General features: G+C 38.7%; 1 protein-coding gene across 1 annotated transcript in view; it reads left to right on the plus strand.

Annotated features, from left to right (window-relative positions):
* The window catches only part of EFCC1 (EF-hand and coiled-coil domain containing 1), a 53,917-nt gene that overhangs the window by 529 nt on the left and 27,283 nt on the right, over nt 1-26,105 (plus strand). Inside the window, exons 2-3 of the mRNA XM_010584471.1 lie at nt 5-159; nt 1,560-1,966. Coding sequence (XP_010582773.1) covers nt 5-159; nt 1,560-1,966 — 562 coding nt within the window. The remainder of the gene's footprint in view (nt 1-4; nt 160-1,559; nt 1,967-26,105) is intronic.

Below are 26,105 nucleotides of genomic sequence, written 5' to 3' on the forward strand. Positions count from 1 at the left end.
GGGCCCTGCTCGCGGGAGTGCTACGAGGAGATCGTGGCGCTGGAGCGGGCCGAGGACCGCATCGCCAAGCTGGAGGAGGAGAACGGCAGCCTGCGGGAGCTGGTGGAGGACATGCGGGCCGCCCTGCAGAGCAGCGACGCGCGCTGCCTGGCCCTGCAGGTGAGTGAGCGAGCGAGTGCGCGGCCCGGCCCGGCCGGCGGGCATCGCCCCTCGGCTCCCGGCGGCTCTTCCGAGGCTCCCCGCTGCCCTCGGTTCACGTGTAAGACGCTGCTCTCGGAAGATGCCGTGGCGGTGGCCCCTCCGCCCCCAGAGCGGCTCGTAACGGCAGCGTGGTGGCGCAGACCCGGGTCGCGCTTTCATCTTCGGCGTTAACTTTTCGGCAGAGTTGGGTTACGTGCGAGTCCTTGAGGGGACACGTTGTATTTTCACCAGCGTGACATCACACGCATTTAAGGGATGCGCGGAAAACCACGCTGCTGAAATCGTAGGAGGTGCCAGTTTAACAACCCTAAGCGTATAATGCTGCTTTTTCTATTGCACATCCAGTCAGCCAGATGGACACCGGTCAGGCACCGTTGTGGGTTTTTTTTCCAAAGTGAGAAAGGACTTTTGGATTCTTACCTGCACGACCGAGTGATAAATGCCCGAGAGCTTTGCCTCTGAAACGTTAGAAGTGTGTTTTCTTCAGACCGTGGTCATGAGAGTTCAGAGTTGGAGCCAGTTCTGCAAACGGGCTGATGAATAGTCTCTGGCTTCTCTGCAGAGCCCCATTAATTCTGGGGCTGGTTTCTGTTTCTGCTGCATTGGCTCAAGTGAAACACGTACATACTTAACAGCAGTTAAATCACTCCGGCATGAAATAGCGTAGAACAGGCAAAGCACTGAAGGGCTGAGTTCACCGGCCGTTCTGGCGGGTCTGCTCACGTTGGATGTAATACTAACACAACACTCACAGAACTCTGCTCTGTGCACGACACTTCCGTTTGGCGTTAGCTGGCTGCCCGTCTTCGCAGCCTCCGGCGTGGCAGGTGAAAGCCACTTTTACCATTTTCATTTGAAAAGTGAAGGGAAGTCAGAAGCAAACACAAAGTCACCAATCAAAGGCCCCAGAAAGAATCGGAAGAAGGACAAAGATTAGAGCTCCAGAACACCGCCAGCTGCAATCTGTTCACTTCTACTGAACACAACTTAAAAAACATAACTAGAAATATTTTTTTCAGAATGCTACTTGCCTTGTGAGGACAGACTACAGTAATGATGTTAAAGCTATATAGAAATAGCTTTAGGTTGTGCAATAACCTAATTTTCCACTTTAGTGAGTAGTTTTAAAATTAAATTTATAGATATGTATTTAAAAACTACTTTCCAGAGCTGATTGTTTGTATCGGTATTTCACAAAGGTAAGTAGCTTATTAGTTGCTGATCAACTATATGTTATTAGGAAAAAAAAAAAAGGCAAACCAACAAAACACAATCCAGCCATTTTCAGTCTTGATTAAAATGTCAGCTGCTTTAAAACACATTGATTTCTCCCTGCTTTCTGCTCCTCTTCATTTTAGGTAGGACTTCGGAAAAGCCATGCTAACCATAAGGAAGAGGGGACCTGTTTTATAGGGAGTAAGAGACCATTAATGCAGAACCACTCCCAGACCAAGTGCCTTCAAAGTGTCCTGAAGGAAGTGGAACTCATCCGGAGCTCCAGGGATGGGCAAATTGAAGAAGCAATTAGGTTCAATCAAGAGTTGGAAAGAGAGCTGAAGAGTTCTCAGGAAGCTCTCGTCAATCTGGAAGACTGCAACCGTAACCTGAAGAGGGAACAAGCAGAAATGAGGAAGAAGGTTGAAGAGGCAAGACATGCCGTCCTTAACAGTCTTAGCAAAGTGAAGGAGCTAGAAGTGAAAGCTAACGAAGTGCCACATCTGCAAATATACATTCAGCAGCTAGAATCAGAACTGCAGCACTATAGGTAAGTTTGAGTCTATCAAAAAACGCCTATAAAATCACAGTATTGGAACACAAGATAGCTTGAAAATCACTCGTTGTAGCTTATTAAGTGTCTCCAAATACATCTTCTAAAATATAGCCAGAGGGAAATTAGACGCTACTTACCAATTTACTTGGTAGGCAGCCATAACAGAATTGGGTGCGTTCAGTGGAAGGTAGGCTAAAATAAGGATGCTGATCTACAGAGAGCTGAAGTTACTCCTCAAACACACAGCAGTAGGACTCAACATAGTAACTCTTCAAGAAAGCTTCAAAAGAAAATGCTGACAGTCCTTCAGAATCCATTTCCAACACACTTATTTTTTCACCTTAATTAGCTAATACCAGTTTAGTCGTTTCCTGCTAGTTAGGTCACACGTACAAAGCCAGCTGTAATCGGATGGCTGATATTCCATTTCTTATGAAAGCTCTTCAACTCATCATACGAATTGGAGAAAAACACACAAGGCAAACTTCTGGCCAGCAGTTTTAAACTCTGCTGTGACTTTATTGCTTCTTCACTGACAGAATGTGTAATACTCCAGCCAAGAAAAGTTAAAACACTTTCCTAAAACCACACAATAATATCATGGGAGTCTCAAATAAAACATACATCATCTAACTAAAACCTGCTTTTGTAATAGCATAAATAAATATGTTTCCAAAAGTCAGAAAGTTGGTCACAAATTTAACAGTTCACAGCAATGCTTTTTATCTCAGACAAAACTTGGACTCATTGATGGTTATTAAGTGCTAGGCATTTCTGCCCAAGTTTCAGATTGACCTATGGAATAAAATCTTGTTTATATTTTTACTGACCCAAAGTAAAGCTATTTTTTTTTTTTCTAGCTGTACTAAACCTAGTATTTTAATACACTGTCTATTCTGAACTCCGTATCTCTTCCTAAACTTATACTTCCTCTGTTTGCTTTAAAGAAGAATTCATAGTGAGTTATTTGTAGCATCATAGCTATTGTATTGTTTTATGAAGTGAGGAAGTACTAAAAATAATCATTTTATCCAGTGTCTTTCTGTAAGCATTGTATATGTTAATAGCTGTGTGGTTACAGAAGATAAAAGCATTTATTTAAACATCTATAGGATTTTAAACACACTGTGAAGGCACATAATGTCGAAGATGACTATCATTCATTTACAGGGATATCTGGATGAATGATACAACACTTAGTGCTAAGAGAGATCACACTACTTGTCTAGTTTATCAAGTTCTCCTTGGCATGAGCACCAAAGACTTAAGATGAGTTCTTGTCCTGCAGAATTGCTTTTCCAAAGTATGATGGATAAAAAAAAATCACCTTTAAACACATAGAGATGAACTAGTTAAAGACAATAAGAAATGTCAACTAGGCCTTGCAGAGCAAGAACTTTTATGGGTTACATCAAAACAAATAGTGTGAGTTTAAAAATGGAAATTATATGTTCTTTGTAAGATAATCTTCATCCATAATATTTATTTTAAAATTGTATGCTAATTTAAAGTGAGTGTAAAGCTCACAAATGGTGCTAGACTGACTGTTTAGAAACTACACCCTTTTTTTAGCCCCACGACACATTCAGCACAGGACCAGGCTAGCTTCCACATGCAAGATCCTTTAATGGGTCTTGACTCTACATTAGCCATGAAGCACTTCCATCTCCCTGTCCCTGTAATACAGCTCTTCGCAGAAACAGTTTAACAGCAGAGCCGCTTAATGATGATTGTGACTTGCATGCCTGTGGTTGTATTCCACAGTTCTGCAGTATATGGAATGCCATTGTTCCGCATATTCCACAGTGTGGCAGAGAGATGCCCAAACTAGCAGAAAATAGGTAAGTTAGGCAGTGCAGAGCTCTGCGTTACTGTGATGAAAGAGTTTAACACCAGCAGGGCTACCTCTACCCTATGCAGCCATTGGCATCATAGCTTGTCCCACTCACTTTACGTGCTTACACTTGTGCTACAGATGGCAGAAACTCCTGCTCATAGAGAATCATCTTCTGTGGTGCAGAAGTCCAAAACCCATGGTCTTAGTTTGGGTGAAGTGCTAGGAGTGCATTTTGAGGGGAAGCTGATGAGTTGGCCAAAGCATAGAGATGGAGGGACAGCTGCTATATCCTGCAGATTTCTCAGACTGCCAATTGGCAAGTGTGTTACCTGTAATGTTATTCAAGTCAGTATGTATCTAAGTTAGTACTCCAGTGAGCAGTTTTCTCCATTTCCAAGTACCACAAGAAGTTTGTGAACATGTAAGCGGGATCTAGGTTTGGCAAGAACTAATGCTGCAAGGTAGCAGTGGAGAGAAGTGGGTGGGGATTTGAGTATGCTGGAAAAAGCATTTAAAACTGCAGATATGTCTCCTGAGAATTCACGTTAAGTGGCTTGGTATGCCACTATTTTACTCCAGCTAAAGTCCAGTTTCTTCCAGAGAGGATCATATTCAAGAATGAGACTGGTCTATGAGCTTTACACGCTGCTCCTATTTATACTTTCATATTTATAAAGTAAATGATTTCTTCTTTTAGGTTCAGATTTTCAAAGCTCTTTAGGCATCTAATTCCCACTTCTAGACCTTCATCTTATACCAATTTGCTATTATTTAGACCTGGAATCACAACAATGACCTTAAGTTATAAACCCTAATTCAGGAAGCAACATAGCTTGCACCTATCCAGGAAAGTGTTTAAGTACCTGCAAGTGATTAAATGTTTTCCTAAATTGGGGTACTTAATTGCAATTGCCTTTTCTGCCCATAGACTCCTATTGCTGCAAATTTAATGCAAAACGTTGCTATCAACATCTCTGGTAAATGTTTGCTAACTGAAGTTTCTATGACTTAAACATGAACTTTTTCTGAGTACATAGGTTCCTGTATCAGGATTTGAAATGTCCCTGTCATGTTATTAGATTCATAAGGCAACCTAGTTGACCAAAGAGTTTATAGATACTTCTTGTCTTGTGGGGCACATCCTATTCTTCCTACACTGGATGCATGTGTCAGGCTTTTGTCCTCTTTCTCCAGCATTAGAAATTTGTACTGTCTTTTATTTTTTAATCCCTGTCAATTTAATGAGTCAGCTCAGATACTTTAACAGTAAATTTCAAGAAATTTCTTACTGAAAAGCATGAGTTAAATTCATTTCAGAGGAAAAAGACATCACAAGAAATTGTATGTTTATCATTGGTATTATATAAAAAATGCATAATTCACAATGTCAATATATGGAAGAGTTTAGGAAGTTATGCAAGTCCCATTTTTTATGCAGTGCTGCCCAGAAAGTTATTCTCATTTTGTATGGGTGCACTTGATTTCATTTTCCAAGGTATAGGAGTTTTCATTTGTTATTACTAAGCTCACCTTTTCCATTTTTGGACTACTCTTCCAGTTCCTCAAGATGATATTGGGACTCATCTCCAAACTGCTGTTATTCCCCCCAGCTTGATGTCAATAGCGCATTTGTAGTTTCTCTTTCAAAAGTTCAAGGCTTAGATGAAGATTCTGGCTAGGTCCCCAGATAGATTCTGGTGACCTCTACTTGATATACTCTCTTCATCTGAAAGCCAATCATTAAAAGCTATTCCCTAAACTCTTTTTTTTTTCCAGTAAGTTTTGCTCCAGCTCAAGGTGACACTATCCATGGATTCTAATGTAGTCCTATGATTTATAAGTATTGTTTATAAGAATGCCACATATAAAAATGTTACTACAATAAAAATGTCACATCTACTGCTTCTTTTTAGCCATTCAGCCATTTTCCCTGTCAGAAAAGGAAATTGGTTTGACATGAATTGTTCTTGCCAAATATAAATTGGGTCTGTTCTCTATACTACGTTGTAGGTGGCTTAGAAATTGATTACTTAATAATGTTCACAGATTCTTTTTCTCTTTAATAGCATTGGAGGGTACAACAGAATTTAACAAGCTTTTTTTGATCCCAGTGTAACAAATAAAAAGAAAGGTCATTTAGAATTGAAATAGACTTCATAATGGAGATGTTCACAGAGGCTTTATGTTGCTGTGTTAGCCAGCAGCACAGTAATTACATAGGTCAGTAGAAGGGGTCATAAAATACCAAAAATGCTTCCCATATGCATGGTTTGTCTCCCAAATTACTTAATTATCCGTCAGCATTTATATGTGTTAATGAGTAGGAATCCTTTTTACATGGAATGCTGAGAGGCTTGTTTCATCCCCTCATATTCTCTTATAAATATGAAGATGGAGGCCTCTAGCATAATTTCCTCCATTTATTTCTTTCATAAATTCACCATGTTAATTTTTCCAAAAACTTATGCTTTCAGTTATCCTATATTGGAAGTGGTTCAGTTTTTCTTTTAGGAGACAGCATCCTGATCTTTTCCATAATTTCTTAGGTTATCATTTACTGTGTAAAATATGACAAGATGGACCAAACAGATCCAAATCAGTAATCCAGGAACAAGAGAGGAATATGAAAATATTCCTAACTGATACAGAATCAGCTCTGTTAAGTAAAGAAAGAAAAACCCCAGGAAGGAAACACTATTCCACAAAAGAAGGTGTACATAATAGGTTATTTCCAATCTGAATGATAATGCATGTTTCATAGTTAGGCATTCTAGAACTGTTCTTCTATTTAAAAAATTAAACATTAAATAAAGAAAATCTGGACAACTTTCTGCTCGACTACTGTCATCAATACCAACTACTTGCTGGTTGTAAGGTAACTGCATCTTGGCAATTTATTTTGGATGGCACAAAATTTCATTGGAGACTGTGGGTGTATATGTGCTGGACTACAGAAAAGACTGGATAGAGCCACAGACGATAAGTATATCCTTGGACAAGAGCAAGAACAGGCAGGGAGCAGTGACTGATGGCAGTCAGTAAGAACGATGACAGTCAGGGAACTGAGCTCATGGAGAGTGAAATAAAATCTTAATTTGCAGAGCCTCATCTGTAAGAGCACTCAAACAGATTGTTCTAGATGAACTGATGTAATCTCATTTTATTTTCTAATTCTGTTTGTACCTGGGTTTTTTTTTCTACTTAAGACTGTAAGAATTTATATTACATAGAAGTCTGCCAGAAAAACCCACAGAACTTTTAAGTTTTTCAGGGAGTTAACAGTAGCAGGTGAATGTTCCCATTATACGAAGCTTAGACTACTTGTGTGTCTTTAGTCATACTAAGCAAGCAACTCAGATTACTAGTCATTTGAAACACTTCAGAAGGAACATTTTTATTTCGCACAAAGAGATAACGTAAGGTATTGTTATATATGGTAGAGAGAACTGTACAGAGCAATTTAAATACATTAACTTGACATCAAAGAAAATGTATAGCATCTCTTTCTATAGAAAGGTTAGTTTCATTGCAAATGCAAGAAGAGTCTTTCAGTTCTTTTTAACGTTAATAATACTTGCTTCCCATAATAATAGCAAAACCTTTGCTTCAAATCCATTCAAATTAATGCAAGTGCATTTATCCACAAGGAAGCTTGTACTTGTATGCTAATTCTGACATTGGAAATGTAGCCAGTTCTCTGGCCTTTTTCAGTGCTGGGCTCTTAGTTACACAGTGTTTATTCTTGGGAGACTTCCCCTGGTTCCTCACTAAATCCTCCTTTTCATCTGACTTGCCTTATTTGCTGTGTTGGGAGTAAATCACTGTGAGCACAATAGCAGTGCCACACATAAGGACACTGCCCATTCACTGGGGTGGACGTGCTTTTGCCGTGTCCCAGGCTTCCTCCCACAGCTCTGTGGAAACACCATTTGTTGAACCCACTGTAGCTGTCACTTAGCAGCCCCCATTACGCGTACCTTCCTGGGGACAGAGAGATTAGAGTGTACTGCAAGCCCTGCCATAGTCAGCAGTAACAAAAAGATTGTCCAAGCCAAAGGAGTTAGTTTTGTCATCTCATACACAGTACGTGACACATGCAGCTGCCTTTTAAAGCTGTCTCCTCATGCCCTTCTATGCGTAATTTGAATCATGCTAAGCCTTCCTATACCAGAGAGATTATTTTTTCCCCAGAAGGTGTGCAGTCAGCATTTCTGCAGCTACTCTCCCTTGAATTAGTGCCTGGAAATTCAGCCAGCAGCCTGGTGGTCCCCCACGGTGACAGCCGTGCACCTCCCTCCTTCATCTGGCTGCCCTGACAAGCTGCATCACACCTCTCTAGCTTTGTAGTCATTCCCCAAGAAAATGAACACCTTTTACTGCCCAAATTTTCTAGGTGATGCAACATATTATTTATCTTGTCTTATGTCAGCAAAAATCAAAAATTAATTTCATACACAAAGATAACTTTAAATTAAAGAAAAAACCTTCTTCCCCACCCCTTTCAAATAGTTTCATAAGACTGGACTCCCTATCAGAGGCTATGCCACTTTGAAAGCAAGCCTCTCAGAACTAAGTTACTTTCTCACTGTCATTGCAAGAACCAAAATCAAACAGAGATGGTCCTAGCTCATAAATAGCTCTCAGCTGCAACCCTCTGGATTATTTGGGTAAGCTCCTGTACAGCACCTTTCTATATCAAATATTAGCAGTGTGTTGCTTTCTGCCATAAAGGCTTCCTAGGTACTTTCTGCCTGGTGAGCCTACTCGCCGGTGATAGGGCATCACTGCCGTGTACTGCTGTCATGCTCAATTTATAGACCTTAGAATTGCATTAACCTTGATACCATCCATCTGACAGATCGTGACACTTCAGATCCCACTGCGTGCAGATAACGAGCACAGCAAACTTGATGCATTGGGGTTATTCTGGGAATGGAGTTATCAGCTTGACAAGACTGGGATCTGTGCATCTCTCTTGACCTAAAAGCCAGCTAACATCAGTGTAGGAGAGCTGCATAAAAAGAACAATTATTTATTACCAAGAAAAACGCATCTGTAAGCCAAGAGTTTGTAGCCTCCTGCCACAAAGTATTACAGCTCATTACCAACCTCACTGGGGAGCCAGGAGGACTGTTACGTGTTGCCTACACAGTCACGCGCTCAGCCTTTCTGTTGTTTCTTAAGCAAACCTGACAAGTTTGTAGCCACTTCTATGCAAAAGAGCACCTGCAGGAAAGGATGCTTGCCAGAGCGCTCCAGTTTTCCCCACCTCACTACAAGGTCTCTGTATGAGCAGGTCCCACTGTGCTGCGCTCTGCTCATAGACTCGTGTGATCAGACCTGTTGAATTCATTAGCAGCATTCCTTTGCTTATAGGAGTAATGAGAACATAACTGGGCAATAAATCTTTTACTGAATGGAAGTTTGCCAAACCTCCCTAACAAATGCTTTGAAGAGCCAGGAGTATTTTAAAAATTTACTTCTGGTCAGTTTTGTAAGACAAAGTAGTAATATATAACCTCAAAGTGTAACCGGTGGCTTAAACTTGGGGCTTCTATGTTTACCTCCCTAGATGTCAAAGATATTAACAAAAATCTGAAGTAAAAACACCAGGGGAGAGATCCTGAGAGGACCAGAGTATTGACAAGTGCTTCAGTCAGGCACTTAAACACACATTTAGTATAAAGTACTCAGCAACTCCACTGAGCCCCTCCAAAGATAAAATTAAAACAGATCAACCAACCATATCTCAAGTGGGTTTAGCGCATGTCATTTTTGCTGTCAATTCACGTAAGTTGCTTTGAAAAATCAAACACTGCTGATCATCTACACTCAGGCATGAGCAGAGAATTCTGCATTCTTTGACGCTTTTTATTCTGCTGGAGGAATAAAAAGGGAAGAAATTTTATTTTTTCTTTTCTTCCTAAAACTTGAAAAATCACTTCATGAAAATGAGGAGAGGAGGAGTTCTACTAAAGCAGTAAGAAGCAATTGTTTACTCTTTGCTCATCCCACTTCCCTTCAGGACACAAAATAGACGAGGTAGTTTGTAAGGTGAATGCTGACAACCCAAGTTTTCAAACATATTAAACTAATTTGTTCTGCTAAAATAGTCTGCTCTCAGAATATGGAAGGATTGATGATCTGCAGGGGAGGAGGCCTTACCTCTTGAATACATCCCAAAAGGGACATGATCTGACAAGATGAGTGAAGTCACCCTAGAACAGTTCAAGGAAAATTTGTGTATGTTATGCTTAAAAAACAAAACTCAACAAAAAGCCTTTAACACATGCACCAGATAAAAGCATGGAATCATGAAATCTGGAAATGCTAGAGGGACCAGCCCACTCAAACCTGTCCTTTGATTTGCAAGAAGTATGTTCTGTTTCAGCAGCTTTCTTCAACCAGATGTCTATTGGAGTTAGCCATCCAAAGAAGAAATTAATCTAGCCTTTTAATAGAAGCACAGGCAACCCTTCTACTTCATCATTCACTTAAATTCTCAAAAGGCTCCTCTATGTAATATAAATACTAAATTTTCTGGAGACCTGGGAAAATATCTAGAAAGTAAAATAAGTTGACTCCATGACTTCACTGGGAACTTGCCATAATGCAAACCCACAGGCAAACTAACTTCTTAAACTCCATCCTTAGGATAGCACAGGCAAGATCAATTTATTTTAAATACAATCATGTTACTTAGGACACGGCCAGGGATACTTACATAAAGGTAGATAGTCAATCTGTATCTAAAAGTGCCTAGACTCTAAGCAGGTTGGGGGATGGGCTAAGAAATGTTGCTGATCTTAGGAAATAAAATATAGGCAATTTCTGTGTTTTCAATGACACTAGACAATTATTTAGCAGTTCTGCAAATATTTGCTGGAGTTTGTTCTGTTTATCTGTCTTCTCACAGTAGTCAGAATTCCTGTTGAGTCACTGGCCATGTTTACTGTACTTTTCCCTTCATTCTCCAGTACATTTTTTCAACTTTATCAGCATCTCGTCTGCCTGCTTAGCAGAATGATTAAAATCCAGACTGATATTTGCCACTCTAGTGCTTGGCTTAGGGTATTCTTTGTGATACTCAGCATATTTTCCTATATTTGCTGGATTTGCCTGGCAATCTGAATCTCAACTATTCAGAACTGTACCAACTGAAACAACCTAAGAAAAACTGCAGTCACAACCTAAGAAAAATGCTGCCCTCAAACTAGAAAAAAAAGCTAGAAGAGAATGCTCAGCACTATAAGGAGAACTTTGATTAAATGCATCTGATTTAAAGCTTCACATTCTGAGATAATCCCAAACTGGAAACTCAGACTGAGATTTTGAGGGGGGAAGAAGGAGGGCGGGAAGATGAGCTAGTCAAAGTACTTGCTTTAGTCTGTTGCAGAGAAACAATATTTTTACAATTCCAGATGTGGAACCTATCTGTGTCCTCAAGTCAAGCAACCTGAAAATTGTAAGATATATCGAGAGGCTGGCTTTAGTTGTTATTTACAGAGATCATTCTTTATCTATGAAAAAAAGGAATTTTTATAGCTTTTCATAATGCCCATCTGAAAATCTGACAAATTCTAATAAAAATGTATAGATATATGTGTCCTTAAAGGATCACAAATCTGCAGCTTAACTTCGAAGACTGAAAATGTAAAGCTTGGAATCAAGCTTGATCAGTATCACAGGGTGCTGACTGTATCTGTTCACCAGTGTCATTTCACACAGGAATGTACTTTATGAAAAAAATGGTTGGACAATAAATGTCAAATGTAAGTTTTGAGCATGACGCATCTTCAGAAATTTACTTTTGTATAACAAGTAACTTCAGCCTTCACAGCATTGTTCTTAAGATCAGTTCAAAAATAAGGTGTAGAAGTTGTGATTGACTGTGTGTTGCAGTCCCTCCTTGTTTGTGGAAAAAAGCATTCTCTGAGGGATGCCTGAGCTTCAAGTGCTAATTGTCATCATATCACACATCATTCATTTCAAGAAAAGAGGTGCCAAGTATTAGGAATCGGATTACAGTGGAAAGACCCCAAACCTTTCAGTAAATCTACAGAATAAAATCAGGCCCTGTGCTTTTTGTGAAGAGTCTCTTTTCACAGCAGAATGTTTCAGGGAAGGTTCGTGATGTCACATTAATCATAACACTGAAAAATTTGGTATTCACAGCACATCTGCTCTGCTTTATGCTCTGTACTTGACCCCATCACATGTCCTTGGCATTAGTTCACATAACAAAAGTATCTGGAACTGCATATGGTGAGGTCAGCCCAGTTTAAAGCAAAACATTGTCAGGTTTAAGCTGAGCTCTGAGTATAGTATTTTTGCACTGCTGTAGCTGATAGGTCTAAGTAGCACTCTGCTTAGCAGAAATTTACACATGACAGAAATATGAGCAATCAAAGCCAAGCCAATGCTTATGAAAACTGCGGAAAAGTAGGTTATGCTACCCATTTCTGTGTCAGCAAATATCCAAAGGTGAATTTCCAGCAGTGTATATGCAACTGGGGGTACACCTGTATTTTGTGGTGCATTAATGTGTTCACTCCCAGCAAGCCCTCTCTGGAGCTGAGGGCTGCATCAGCACAACATCCTGAGCACGCCACGTCTTCTTGAGTGCTGCAGAGCTGCACAGCACAAATACTAGCTCTTTGGAATTAATTCAAGTGATTTTACACTGCACAACATAGGCATACCCTTGAAAGCACAGATCTCATAGATATTCTCTGCTGCAGAATGCAGAGACATTAAGGGGGCTGTTTATAGTGGTTTAATTTGGTGGCCTGACAGGTCTGGCATGAATGAGGTAAACAGATGGACCACTCACAGCAACTGCACTGATTTAATTTAGACCCAGGCAAAGTACTCAGGCTGAATAGTTCATCCTCCAAAAATACAGTTTGGAAACAGTTTAAACTACTTGCATATTTAGGTTACATCAGGCAAGAATTCACATAGACAAAAGGAAAAGCAGAAAAACTGTGGTCCTTTATTTGGATGTTTTCTTGCTGGAGTGTTTTGATTTTTCTATCTGAATGACATTAAATCAGTATAGCTAAATCGAATTTCAAAATACCATTTTAAGACACAAAAAAGAAATGAAACCCAAATGAAATATTTCATGTTGAAGAAGCAGCTTCCTTAGATGCAAAACATTTTTTCCTCAGCTTCCTAATTCAACCAAACAAAAAAAAGAAAACGTTTGAACTGCTATAAGCAAAATTTAGGAGAGACGCTGATCCTTAGTCTGAAAGGTCTGTGTTTCCATTAATGAACGTACATAGCTCTCCTTGATTTCCAATACTGTCCACAGTCCCCAGGGACAGTTCCTTCAGCAGAGGAAAAAGAACAAGAAAACCAAAAATAAGAATGCTTTTAGCTTATATCGTCAGAAAGACTGTGTCTCTGGACTGCTGGAGCCCCAGCTGTGATGTGACTGGTTTTGCAGAAAGAGAAGTCTTCTGGCAGTGAAATATTACCACCATTGGCAGGATATTCCTGGGTAAATGCACTGACTTTGAATGAAGGACCTTTCAGTGTAGCCAGGGTCTTGGTATCTTTCAGAAAAGTTATGATTAATCTTTATACAGCAGAATTATATACTGGGTCTATTCTCGTGCTGTCAATCTTACACTTGCTACTTTTCTCCTTCTTCTGTTGTTACCTACATGCTTTGGTGTCTTTGGTTTGGGTTTTTTTGTTCATCATGATTTAGACTTTCTGAATGATGCTTCAATAGGAAATTTGTAAAAGTAAATAAATGTAAAGCTTTTTAGGTAAATACTATGCAGTATATGAGTGATCTAAGCTCTGAATTCACATCAAATAATCATGATTAAGGATCTAAAATCCTGAGAGTTTTGAGGCATTTAGACCTGTACTTTATATAAATCAGAGAAACTGTCAATCCCTAAGGCTTGGCACTTGTTGTGAAGTACTAGAAGTCATTTATACTTAAACTGCAGTTCTCCAGCCTTCTCAGTTAATGCTCTGCCCCTGCAAACAGCACTGTCTTGCAGCCAACAAGTCTTTTCTTCTAGTTAGGATACAGGTTACTTGTAATCTAAATTACCTCTTTATTAAATGATGTTCTTTTTAGAACAGAAGATTATTAATGCTGGAAAGGTAGCAATTATTGCTTCCTATTCCAAGCCAAGTGAGCTTTTCTGTGGCAGGCTCCCATGGACTAGCTAAAATAATGGAGCTCTGTTTCGTGAACATGCGCGACGCACAGTACAGAAGTCACCAGGAAGCAATTAATGCTTTGCTGCCTCACGTACTCAAGTCGAAACTTAAATTCTATTGATCTGCATTTACCTGTCATTATATACAGGAAACAAACAGAAAATAACCCCTAAACAAAGCAATGACTCCATAGGCAGAGACCACAAAAGACACCCTGAGCCCTCCAGTTTATCTAGTCAGTCCCTGGAAGGCAGAGCCTAACTGGCAATTTCTTCTCTTCATGTGGCTCCATAAAGAAAGAAAAGGCCACAGTGAACAGGAGTGGGGGAAGAAAGAGCAGTTCTGCTCATTACTGTGAAAAAGGAGCTGTCAAAATGTCACCTTCTTTCATCCTTCCTCCCTTGCCAGCCTTTTTTTGACCCAGGGAATGGAAGCCTAAATCAAACAGTCAGAATGAATGATGAAACTGCATAGTCTGTACAAAACAAAACAAGAGGCTGTTGAGAGCAGTAAAAAGGGGGCCCATCCGAAGGCAGCAGACAACACTCAGCTGTTGGTTTCCTTGATTTCATTACAACAGAGGCTGGCGCTTGAACAGCCATGGTGGGAAGACAGACCCCCTTCCTTTTGCATCTATAAATGCAGCCTGTAAGGTTCCTGCATGCATAAAATGAACTGTAATGTGTGGATATTTATCTTTGGTCAAAGGGAACAGGATTAGTAGGATGACCAGTCTAACAAAGATCTGATCTATCATCAGTCAGGCTTCAGAAAGGGTCAGAGCACTGGTTCAAAATAAAGTTTTAATACTGGCAACAAGAATGGCTAATTTTAATTAAGTTCTGTGTTGGAGGGAGAATAGTATAACAGCTCACAATAGGCGAGGTGAATGTGAACTGGGAGAGCTGTTGAAATATGGAAAGAAAACCATGTAGTGTATTGTTTTTAAAAGCAGGCTTATGAATTATCCATCAATTCAACATGCAGAGGCCCAAGTTCACTTTCAGGTGTTTATTATTTTTGGTGAAGTTAAGCAAACCAGTGCTTTTGCATGTTTGTTTTGTGTTTTAACCAAGCTCTAAATTAAAGCAACTTTTCAAAGACAAAAATCCTCCCAGGACCCTAGGAAGGTATGCTTCTCTACCATGCTTGCGAAAATGCTAGGTTTTTCCCATCACTTTATAAATGAAACTGTGAAACCATGATCTGGCCTAGAACATAATATACAAAGTGCCAGGTCAGAGGTGAGTGCTATAAAACAGGTGTAAAAAAAGTTTGTGTGGCTTAGATTGTGCATCCTTAAGTTTAAAGGGCTTTTTTTCACACTTGATTAAACAAATGCATACTGGATGCATTGTTAATGTACTTAGTGGATGATATGCATTATAGATTTTATGTTTTTAAAAGATTAATTTGCGTTTAAAAAGGGTACCTTGTCATACATTAAAAACCATGATATATCAAGATGTTACGATCTCATTAAAAACACTGCAGAAGACACCATAGTTCAGAGATGAGTCTGAATTAATCTCTGGAATCAAAAGCAGTAAAGTTCCACCTCAGTAATTTAATTCATGTCTCAACTAAAAGTGCATTTGAATCACAAAGCTTGGATTCAGATCAGAATATCCACTCACTGAGGGGGAGCTGGATATGAAACTTCAGTTTTATCCTAATGCTAACCATGATTGGTAGTCTGCCTTGGTTAGTACCTGAAAACATGCTCTGTTTTGTCTGTGTTTTAGTTGGAGAAATATGCTTTATATCACATGGTAAGGAAAGCTACAATAATGTGATTATAATTTGATTTTTAAAGAAAATAATAATGAAAATAAAAATTAAAAAATTACTTAATTAGCCAAGATGTTAAAAACCAGAATCAGCTGTGAAGAATCACAGAATAATCTTAGGATACTGAGTGACTGGATGATGGCAGGTGATATTTACCATGTTAATGAAAACTGATGCACTTTGGAGGAAAACAAAAACAAACCCCAAACAACAGTTCCAGCTTCAGTGGAACACAGACAGTGGTGGACTCTGAGCTTACTATAACTGCTCAGGAATTATATTTTTGAGCTATATAGCTTGCAATGTATCTGTTCAGTTGCTGAGTTGCAGTGAGGAAAGCAAATATAATACTAACATTTATTAGGAAAGGAATAGAGAACAATACAAAGAAAACAATTATGCACATTAATAGAACACCTGTATCAGAAAAACGATATTATGATCCTTCCACCTAAACCAAAATAAAACTGGAAAAGGCACAGAAAAGGAAACAAGTGTGAAAAAAAGGCAGGGAAACTATTTTAGCCATTTGTAGATGTGGAGAAGAGAACGCTGAGGAAAGTTGCAAAAAAGGGCTATAAAATGTTCATCGAGATCAGCAGATGAATAGGAAAGAACTGTTCAGTCTCTTCCCATGCAAGGACTATGACTCATCACATGAAAGCAGGAGGCAGGTTCAAAGCAGACAAAAAAAGTGGTTCTTACACAGCAGGTAAAGCAAGCTGTGGAGTACCTTCCTGCAAGATGGTGAGCTTGATGAAAGGTTACATGGATTAAGAAAGCAACTAAAACACCACTTTAAAAACAAACCAAAACAAGCCACAAAACCCTTAGCAGGTATAAAATAGAAAGATGACACCTCTACCTGAGTTGCCAAGCAGCTCTACACACATACTGCAGTGAAAGGCCAGGGAAGGACTAAGGATGCAATAGGGTATGTGAATATCAGGAAATGTATGTATAACTATTCTCTTAGAATGTTTAATATACATAAAATGACAAAATATAGTTTGATTTTAGGAGTGTCTGTAACATAACCTGTCTTTATTTGCAAGAACCGTAGGTTCTTGCTCTCAGAATCAAGCTTACCTCACATACCTACAATTTAAGAGGACCCATGCTCTAAGCTTAGCCCTGACTCAGACTTAAGACAGTAGCTTTGGAAGAATCGTGGACATTTTTCCTTCACATCAGTTTCCCTATCTAAAAAGTTAAGATTATAATGACCACAGAAGTAGGCAGCTATTACCCACGTTAGTTAATGATTCTACAAGTACCTTTAAGACAGGAAAAGATGAACTACAAGCTTACAAATACTGTTTAATTCTTTGTGCATCTAAGTGAAAAGTGGTGAAGTACTATTGCTATAAAATATCACTGATACCTGGATATTACCAGGATTTAAAATGGATGAACTATTACTCTGGTAAGAAGAATTCCCAAGTTAGTGTGATAAATATTACCTAGAATTTTGGAAAAATATCTGAACTCTTTATTTCAGTGTGAGTGCCAAACTCTGACTCCAAGCTTTAGATGAAACTTTCCCCTGTTAACAACCTATCATAGGATTTCTTGCACGCTCCGCATAAGCATCTGCTTGTGGGACATAATGAGTAGGATACAGGATTAGATAGCTGAAGAGTCCAACCAAAATCTAGCGTGACAAAACCCTGCACAAGTCCCTGCCTTTAGGTCATGCTTTCACATTCTAGACTCTGCTTGATGGATGCCTATTGTCCAGTCTCAAATTACTTAATTCATTTCCATTCAAATCACAGAAGTTCCCTGCTGAGCTGGAAACCAACACAGACTATTCAATGTAGATGTCAGTTTTTGTGTAGGAGACAGCCATACCAATATTGCAAAGATCCTTTTTATCCGTCCATGCCTACAGCAAAATTTAATCTGAAAAGCTGGGCTTAGAGTTTCTGACATGCTGGCACAGCAAATATTTTCTTACATAATTGAAAAAGATCATTTGTAAGAGTGTTGGCCCAGTGGTTATCACACAGGCTAAGATCTGGGGGCACGCAGAGCATTTCAAAATGCTGTATGTTTATCAGATATAAAATATGTACTTTAACCTTAACATTTATTTGGCCTTCATGCTGTTTGCAGCTCTCTGTCGTGGACATATGTTGGTATTTCTCTGTTCACATTTTCTCACTTCACTCCAAGTTGCTGGATATGTGCATATATATTGCAATATTAAAGATTCTGCTCAATAATTTAGAGGGCTGTGTGATACCTTACATTCACCATGCATATGCAAGTGCCTCGCCTATTATCTGCCCATAAATGCATGTCTGACTTGGTTTCTCACAGTCTGTTGGGGCTGTCACAGGGAGAAAATGGTGTTCTATAACCCTGGAAAGAGGGATTTTTCTCATTTCTAGTCCAGGTAGTCCTGAGACAGTAATACAACATTCTATCTCATTGAAAAAAGGAATGAAGAGGTTCTAAAATGTATTAATGGGGAATCCTCTCTTCCATTAAAACCTCTGCCAAGGTGTAAGAATAGCCTGACTATACAAATGGAAGAGAATCAGACTGAGATAGCTGCCCTGTAAAACACAAAGGTTAAGTAGATTACATGAAATAAATTACTAAATATATGGCATGCATTTAGACCACGTGCACTATTCACTTAATATTCATCAGCGAAGCAGTCCTTCCAAACAGACCAACAGCATTGCTCAGGAATACAAATAATTTGATTTTAAATAGTACTGCTGCTCCCATAGCAGTAGGCTTTTATTAATAAATATACTGTGGCCACTCAAGCTGTACTATTAGACTTATTTCAACCATTGTAATAATTCATGTCACCAGAACAATAACTATTCTGTTTTAAATGGTAAGATGAGAAAGTAACTTTGTGCAATAGATCTTACTACTTTGTTCTGTGCAAATGTGGCCAAGGACTTATGTATATTTTTAACTCTGACATTAATGTTTGTTATTTCAGAAATCTACTATTATAGAGGTTACTGCATACTTGCCAGAACCAAAGATATAAAATACAGGCTGTATCCTGAATTTTTTAGTTCTAGATAAATGTATATGTAATAAAGGAGCATGATGAAATTACCTCTTTAGATTATGAAGAAAAATCTCATTTAAAGTCTAGTCATGTCATTGTATGTCTTGGAAAAGACTGCATGCTATGAAATCTAGAGATCTCCATCATGAATATCAAATGCAGACAATTTAAACAGCGAACAATAATTTAGAATAGTTACACTTGGACTAGACAATTGCTGTAGGTCCTTTCCAACTGAACTATTCTATTCTACAAGGAGAATTCATTAGTTTTGTAAACACTGGCATCTCACGAATGTCTTAAGATTTTTCAGCTTATGTGTTCTGTAATAATGTAGTGATGTGAGAAGTCAATAACAAGAGCAGCACTGAACAGGGCAGCACTATTACTATAGTTCAAAATCCAATTTTCATCATAGAAACCTGTCAATTAATGCCACCCTTGGAAAAAAGTCTATTCTGCAAGCAAAACTTTTTCTGCTCAGATGCAGTCTTTCCAATTCAGTGAGACCATTGCAATAGACTGAGCTCAGAAATAGTAAATGTGATTTCTTTCTTAAATCCTCTACGAGACCTTTGGGGCCTTCCAATGCACTGTACATCAGCATAGTCTGGTTTTATTATACTGCAAGAAGTGGAGGTGGTCTGTCTACTCAGCATGAATTACTGTCAGCTGTTTGTCTACTGCTGTGAGTCCCTTAAGGTAATAGGCTCTAACCCACACCAGGCTCGCTTTTCAGTGCGCAAAGAGAGCCAACATTGAGAGCAAATGGGCACTCTGCGCAATTTAACCATAACAATATCATTCTCAATGGGGAGGAATAACACTGTCAAAATTAATGATACGGTTCTGTGAAATTGTGAAACTTGAAATACTTAGATAAGCTTTTACATGTCTATAAAGGATAAGCTTTTATATGTCCATTAAAACATCACAGAGGTCCGTATGCACAATCTGTGTAAGTTTCAAAATGCTGATTATTAGAATCTGGGAAAATATTGCTCTAGACTTGCTCTGTGCCTGCATTTATTTTTTTGAAGAATCTGCTAGAGCTCCCTGTCAGAGACAGGACAGTAGACAAGATGAAACTCTAAGCATAGTGTGGTTGTTCCTAAGTTCTTACCTTCTTATAACGATTTAGTGATCAATACATTCTTTAAGCCTTACAAATTAGAGAAATCCAAACAAAATGTTATTATATGGAACGGTGATGTAACATCAGGAATCGTACTCAAATCAGGCTCTGAGCAGCTTAAATCAAGCTACTGATATCATTTTCATGATACCAGATATGGGTTCTACATGATGAAGCTCCAACTTGTGGGTTTATCTCTGTTTAAGAAGGTACAGAAATTTGACTGCCATTTTTATTACAGGAGCAACTGAACATCCCAATAATAATTGGGTCCTCATTCAACTTTATAAACAACCTCTGCTTCAAGTCACTTCTAAAACTCATATCAGTCCTTCAGAAAACTGTCTTTGCTGTTTTAGAATTCAATAAAAATGAGACCAAGGTGAATGTCACATCATTCTGGGGTTCTCTGTAAACATTTGATCACTCAGTTTAACTGTCACACAAGCTTGTATCTGCTTAAGGGATAGGACAGTGGGCAGACAAACAAGGACACATTTGCTTTGAATGTGTTCACGAATACTCTAAATGTACAAGTTTAGGGAGTGGTCACATCACATTACAGTCATGTCTCTGGGTTTAGAATTGTACAGGGAAATCCTCAGTCCTTCTGCAACTTAGGCTAACCTTTTTTTTTTTTTTTTAAATAGGCAATGTGAAATGCAGGAAACCAAGACATTTCTTTGAAGTATAGCACTAGCAGAATGGAGATAAAACCCTATTTGATCTCCCAGGTTTTGAGCCAAAAGAGTATGACAGCAGCAGAATTCAATTACAATTTCCTAAGCACAGAGGTATCAGTTCCCCCTTAGAGTTACCAAGGAAGTTACACTGATGTTAGCATAAGTCACATAAATCCTGTCCACACCAGTAGCACGCAGCCCTCAGACTGGGATGTGCTGGCACAACCTCATTATTTCATGAGCAACAGTGTCACTGTAGACTCTCTTCCCAGGTTTTGAAAACAAATACAGTTAGTTGCAGAAGTAACAGACCCCCAAATTTCAAATGTGATGGGCATGGCTCTGCTGAGTTACTAGATATGTACTGGGAAGGTAAGATACAGTGAACAATATTCTAATTGTCTCCATTTATAAACGTGGGTTAGTCACAATCAACAGTGCAACGTGCACAAAGTACACACATTAAACAAGCAGCTCTTGTTTTAACAGCCCAGCTATCAGTCCTACAGCTAGGTATCATTTGCAACAGGAAAGTCATAATGTACATACAACTGAATAAAAGTAGACTGTCAATGTCAAATTTCACATGGCCAGAAAAAACTATTTCCTAGAATCTTGCACAGTCTAGGTTGGAAGATACCACAATTGAAACATTTCCACAGAACCAAATTGCCTGGACCTGTTTAAAAGGCTGCATATAAGAAACTCTTTTGAAATAAAGGCAAGCATTGAAGTTCTGCTGTAGGTCAAGATTTTGCTAAGCCCTTTACTAAACAGTAATGATACACTCTGAAGTAACCTTTGATCCTGCATGGCCTTTCTAAGAACTGAGGTAAACAGTGGTCTTAAGGGCTACTGGGAACTTGTACGCATGCCGTCATGTCTCTCCTACACTGTTATGGACCCAAGAGCCTAAATTTCCATTATTCTGATAGGTGTATTTAAACAACAATTTTTAAAGCAGCTGCCAGAAATCTCACCACAAGATAGCCTCTGTCATCACCAGTAAAGACACCCAAAGGCTGCTTGAGGCAGTTGCACATGATGTGGTTTTAAAGACATCTGAAATAGATCTGTATGTGATAAAACCTTTCTTTCTGTTACTGATGATGTGTTTGGGTTTTAACTAGAGATCTGGGAACAATCTGGCATTTTAAACAAATGCTTCTGCTAGAAAATGAAATTTATGCACCAGTTGGGTTTTTTACCAGCTTAGACCCTTCATCAAATCTGGAGCCTGTCACTTCTCAAATAAGCATTAATAGTGGCCCTTACATCTGAAACTAAGGTCATTTCTATTCCCAGTAGGATGGGGACCTAAAAATAAACAGTATTTATCCTAAATATCCCAGTTCTGGCCAGGATGAATGCAATTCAATGAGACTTTGCTAATGCAAACCAGACTTCTGCATGCTCATGGGATGCTGTCATTAATCCTTTGAGGACATAAATGTACAGCTGGCTTAGTTTACTGCCAGCATCTTTTTTTTTTAATGGCTCTCCAGATATATGACGTTTAATGTATTCATGCCCTATTTCAAGGAATTTACAATCAAAACTGCAGGCAGAGCATGTTAAATCCTACCTTTAGCTGTTATTACCAGCCTAATCACTACACTGTATAAAAATTCATGCATAGAGGATTATTAGAGTCTCTCTCAGTTACTGAACAACATGGCACACTGCAGAGTGGCAAACGATCATGTAATGAAAGATTGTTGCTAGTCCTTTGAAGCAATAAGTACAATCAAGATCATTTTAAGAACCATAACTAATGGGCTGGAGGAAGAAGGGGTCTCTACCGATAAATTTCAGGCTTGATGATAAAACAGTGTTGCACTTTGGACAGACTGTATTGATTTCTGCCCCCCCCGCCTTTAATTGTTTAAAGTATCTACAGAAAACAAAACCAAGAAAAATCTACATTCACTACAAAGACCTACTACTGTGGTATTTTTTAGTCCATTGTCTCAGATGAAACAGTGTGAGATATATAGACAAACACCAGTCTGTTCAATAGTTTTAACTCAAGCAACAAAAAAACCCATCAGGCTTTATTCTGGGACTAAGCTGAAAGAAACCCCAAAACACTGCAGCATATCAGTCCTGTTTCTGCTCTGATTTCAATGGGACTATTTCAGATCTACAAAGCCTTTTACACTTGCTCTCATGGAAACTTTAAAAAATAGAATATGCCATGCCTGAAATGTTTCCATGAAATTCTGGTATGTAGCTAGTATAGCTTTAAAAATTAAAACAGCAGCATTGCCAGCCAAGTGGTATGGATAAAAGGGGTTTTGTTTTACGTGCTTTTGGATTGTGAGGATTTTGAACTTTTATTTCATATATCTCTTGAAACATAAAGTTGCTAATTACTAAAAATCTAGCAGTAAAGCTCAGGAATGTATTCTGCTTTCATTTTTTTACCCATTTCTGTATTAGAAATGAGCCCAGAATATACTATCCCTAACATTCTCAAATACAAACAACATACTGTGAAGGCCAAATCCATCTTCTTCCTGATGTTTGGCTTTATTAAATACAGAAGGTGACAGTAAAATTAAGCTCAAATTTCCTCTCAAGGATTTAAAAATTTAAGGGTGTCTTCCTCAAAAATTGTCATCCCACATGCTATTTTCTAATGGGCCACCTCCACCTACCTAAGACTACATAGACTAACAAGCTTCCTAATCCATCCAGCAATCAACTGGAACATTTTTCCAGTGTGACTATACTTGCTTTTAAGGTGGAAAATTACAAACTTCCCCCTCCCTTTTCAGTGTTCACAGTGAAAGTTAGAACAGCTTCTCCATGACATTGGGAACTTCATGGGAGTTTGAAGATGGATCAGAAAGGAACTTCGATGTGAAATTCCTAGAAAGTTTTCATTAACAAGTGTTCTTGCATGTCAAATTTTATCCTAACCTGTCTTCCTTCTAATACAGAAATCTCAGGATTTGAAACTGCATTGTAGAATGTCAAAAAGCCGAGGGAAAAGATTACGCCTTTTATTGGATGCAAAAGGAATGGATCAGCATTAGAAAGTTTGGGATCTTATCCAAGGCTGAGGCAGATGAGAAGTTTTCCAGAAGAGTTGCCCAGGGCAATGAAGTGGAAATAGAAAATATGGTATAAAAACCCCGTTGCAGAAGTTTAAATATTAGTCACCTACTGTCAACTAAAATGAAAGGTTAAATATATTTTTAGAAATACCTAAGGTTTTTAATTCTACTATAGTCCTATGATGTTAAATTTAATCATTGTTTTTACAGTAAGATAATACAACTGGTATCACCTACCATTTCAAACAACTGCATTTATTTTAAGTCTTCCTCCTAGTGCTATGTTACAGAGAACTTCTGAGAACTGCTTCCTGTTTTTCATACAGATTTCCCTCTTTTCCTGTGGAAATCTATTGAGGAAACTCTATGAAAACAAAAGGAAGTATCTGTTTCTAAATACCTGTAAGATTGTCCAAAATAATCATCTTTACCCACAGTGGGGCTCCTGTTAAGGGTAGGGGCTGCATACGATGTGAGTAGTGCTGTGTCCCACAGAGGTAACCGTGAGCCCTCAAACAAGCTGCATCCAGCTCAGATGCAGCAGGGCTGCCGTACGGAAGGGAGTCCGGTAAAGATTTGTTAGAATAATTTAGAGTAATGCTGATCGGGCAAACATGAATCCCAGTTACCCAACCTTCCTATAAGGAATTTTCCTAGTAACAACTTCCATCTGCCCCTCTCTTCTTCACCTCATTTATTAGCTCTCCTACTTGAGAGGAACCATAGGGCTGCACTACCTGTGCAGCCTGTGATGTCTACATACGACCAGCCATTATTCAGGCAGTAAGACACAGTAGCACTGAGCCATGTATGATTGAAAACCTTACCTACACAAGGTACCTTTCTTAATAACCTAATATTAGTAAGTTCTATAATACCTTAAATATACAAGCAGCCTAAACAGAATCACGCTCAGAATTGGTTTTGCATCACTTCAATTACCTTTAAGGTAGCTCTCACTTGCTTTAGACATCTAAGTTTCTAGACTATGGAGCTAGAAAATCCAAAACAAAAGTAGAAAATGTACTTGAAATATATTTCAACATAATTTAGTGTCTGTTTCTGGTTTCTGACAGCCTGCTAGGCTCCACAGAATCTAGATGAAATTTACTGCCCAAGTACTGCAGTTCTCCTGCATGGCTGAGCATTTCAAAGAGAAGCTGAGCCGCAGGCATTGTTAAAAGATGGAAGGTGGTTTTGTTTCAATTTTCATACCCTTGTTAAATAATCTATGTGCAATTTCCAGGGCAGTAACTACTTAATCAAGTTTCCTGCTTGTTCAGTTAAAGTATAGCTGAAAAAAGGAGTGGGGGTGGTGATGGAGAGTTATTGTACATTACTAATAAAATCTACCTGCTCCTTTGTCCTGTAAAAAGAAGTCCTATTATCCCTTACATTGAAGCTCTTTTCAAGGGCTCCCACCAGGATTTCATTATACCATTGTCCTAATTAACAGGGAACATACCTCACCCTGGGCAGCTCTGAAGGGTCTACATACATACAATTTCGAACATTATCCCAGCTGTACAATATCAGTGCTGGATAAATTACAATACTAGGTTTCACTCTTCCTAATAGAGACCATTATTGATCTTGTTTTTATCCCAGTAATACCTACTAATTTCAAACAGGTTAGCTCACAATTCCCTTACACTGACAGAACATACATTTATGGTAAATTACGTTATTAACATCCTACACCAACAGTCCTGTGATCTAAAAACACAGCCACATTTTGAAAAATGCATCCATGTGAAGAAGGTATCAGAAAACTGGCCTTAATAGTGCAAGAAAATTTCGAGAAATGAGAAAGCATAAAGATCTGGCCAATAAACCATTAGTACCAAGCAACATTGTCCACTGCCAGGGACTCAGCTAATGCTAATATGACCATGATTACATTTTTTAGACTCTGTCTTTCCTGGCCTGCTGTGTACCCAAGTTAAACTTCTTAAACATCTTTTAATGTATGCTTATCCCCATAAGCTAGCCGCTTAACTGTTTTAGTTTATAGTACCTTGAAATACCATATTTTGTTTACTGGAGGTCATCTGTAAAACCTGGAGATTTTATATATACTCACAGATTAGCCTGTCCTGCATTTATGGCATCTAGTTTTTCGGAGAGAAAAACAAGTTAGTCACACCTTTTTTCCTCCAGTAAATATTTGTATTAATTTATGTTGACTTTCTACAAATCCTCAATGATGTTGCATATGGCCACCCCACAAATTCCAGGTGATTCTAACTGATAGAAGAGGGTGCTTTTCCCAGGGGAGTACAAAGGTTCCCTAAGCCCCATATGAATCTCAATTTTATGTTATTGAACTTCGTGGAAATGAATACAGTATAGTCCTATTACAGAAACTTCTAAAGCAAAAGCCTGAGGAAA

The sequence above is a fragment of the Haliaeetus leucocephalus genome, unplaced genomic scaffold (genome assembly GCF_000737465.1).
Source record: "Haliaeetus leucocephalus isolate CR32 unplaced genomic scaffold, Haliaeetus_leucocephalus-4.0 Scaffold984, whole genome shotgun sequence".
Taxonomy (NCBI): domain Eukaryota; kingdom Metazoa; phylum Chordata; class Aves; order Accipitriformes; family Accipitridae; genus Haliaeetus; species Haliaeetus leucocephalus.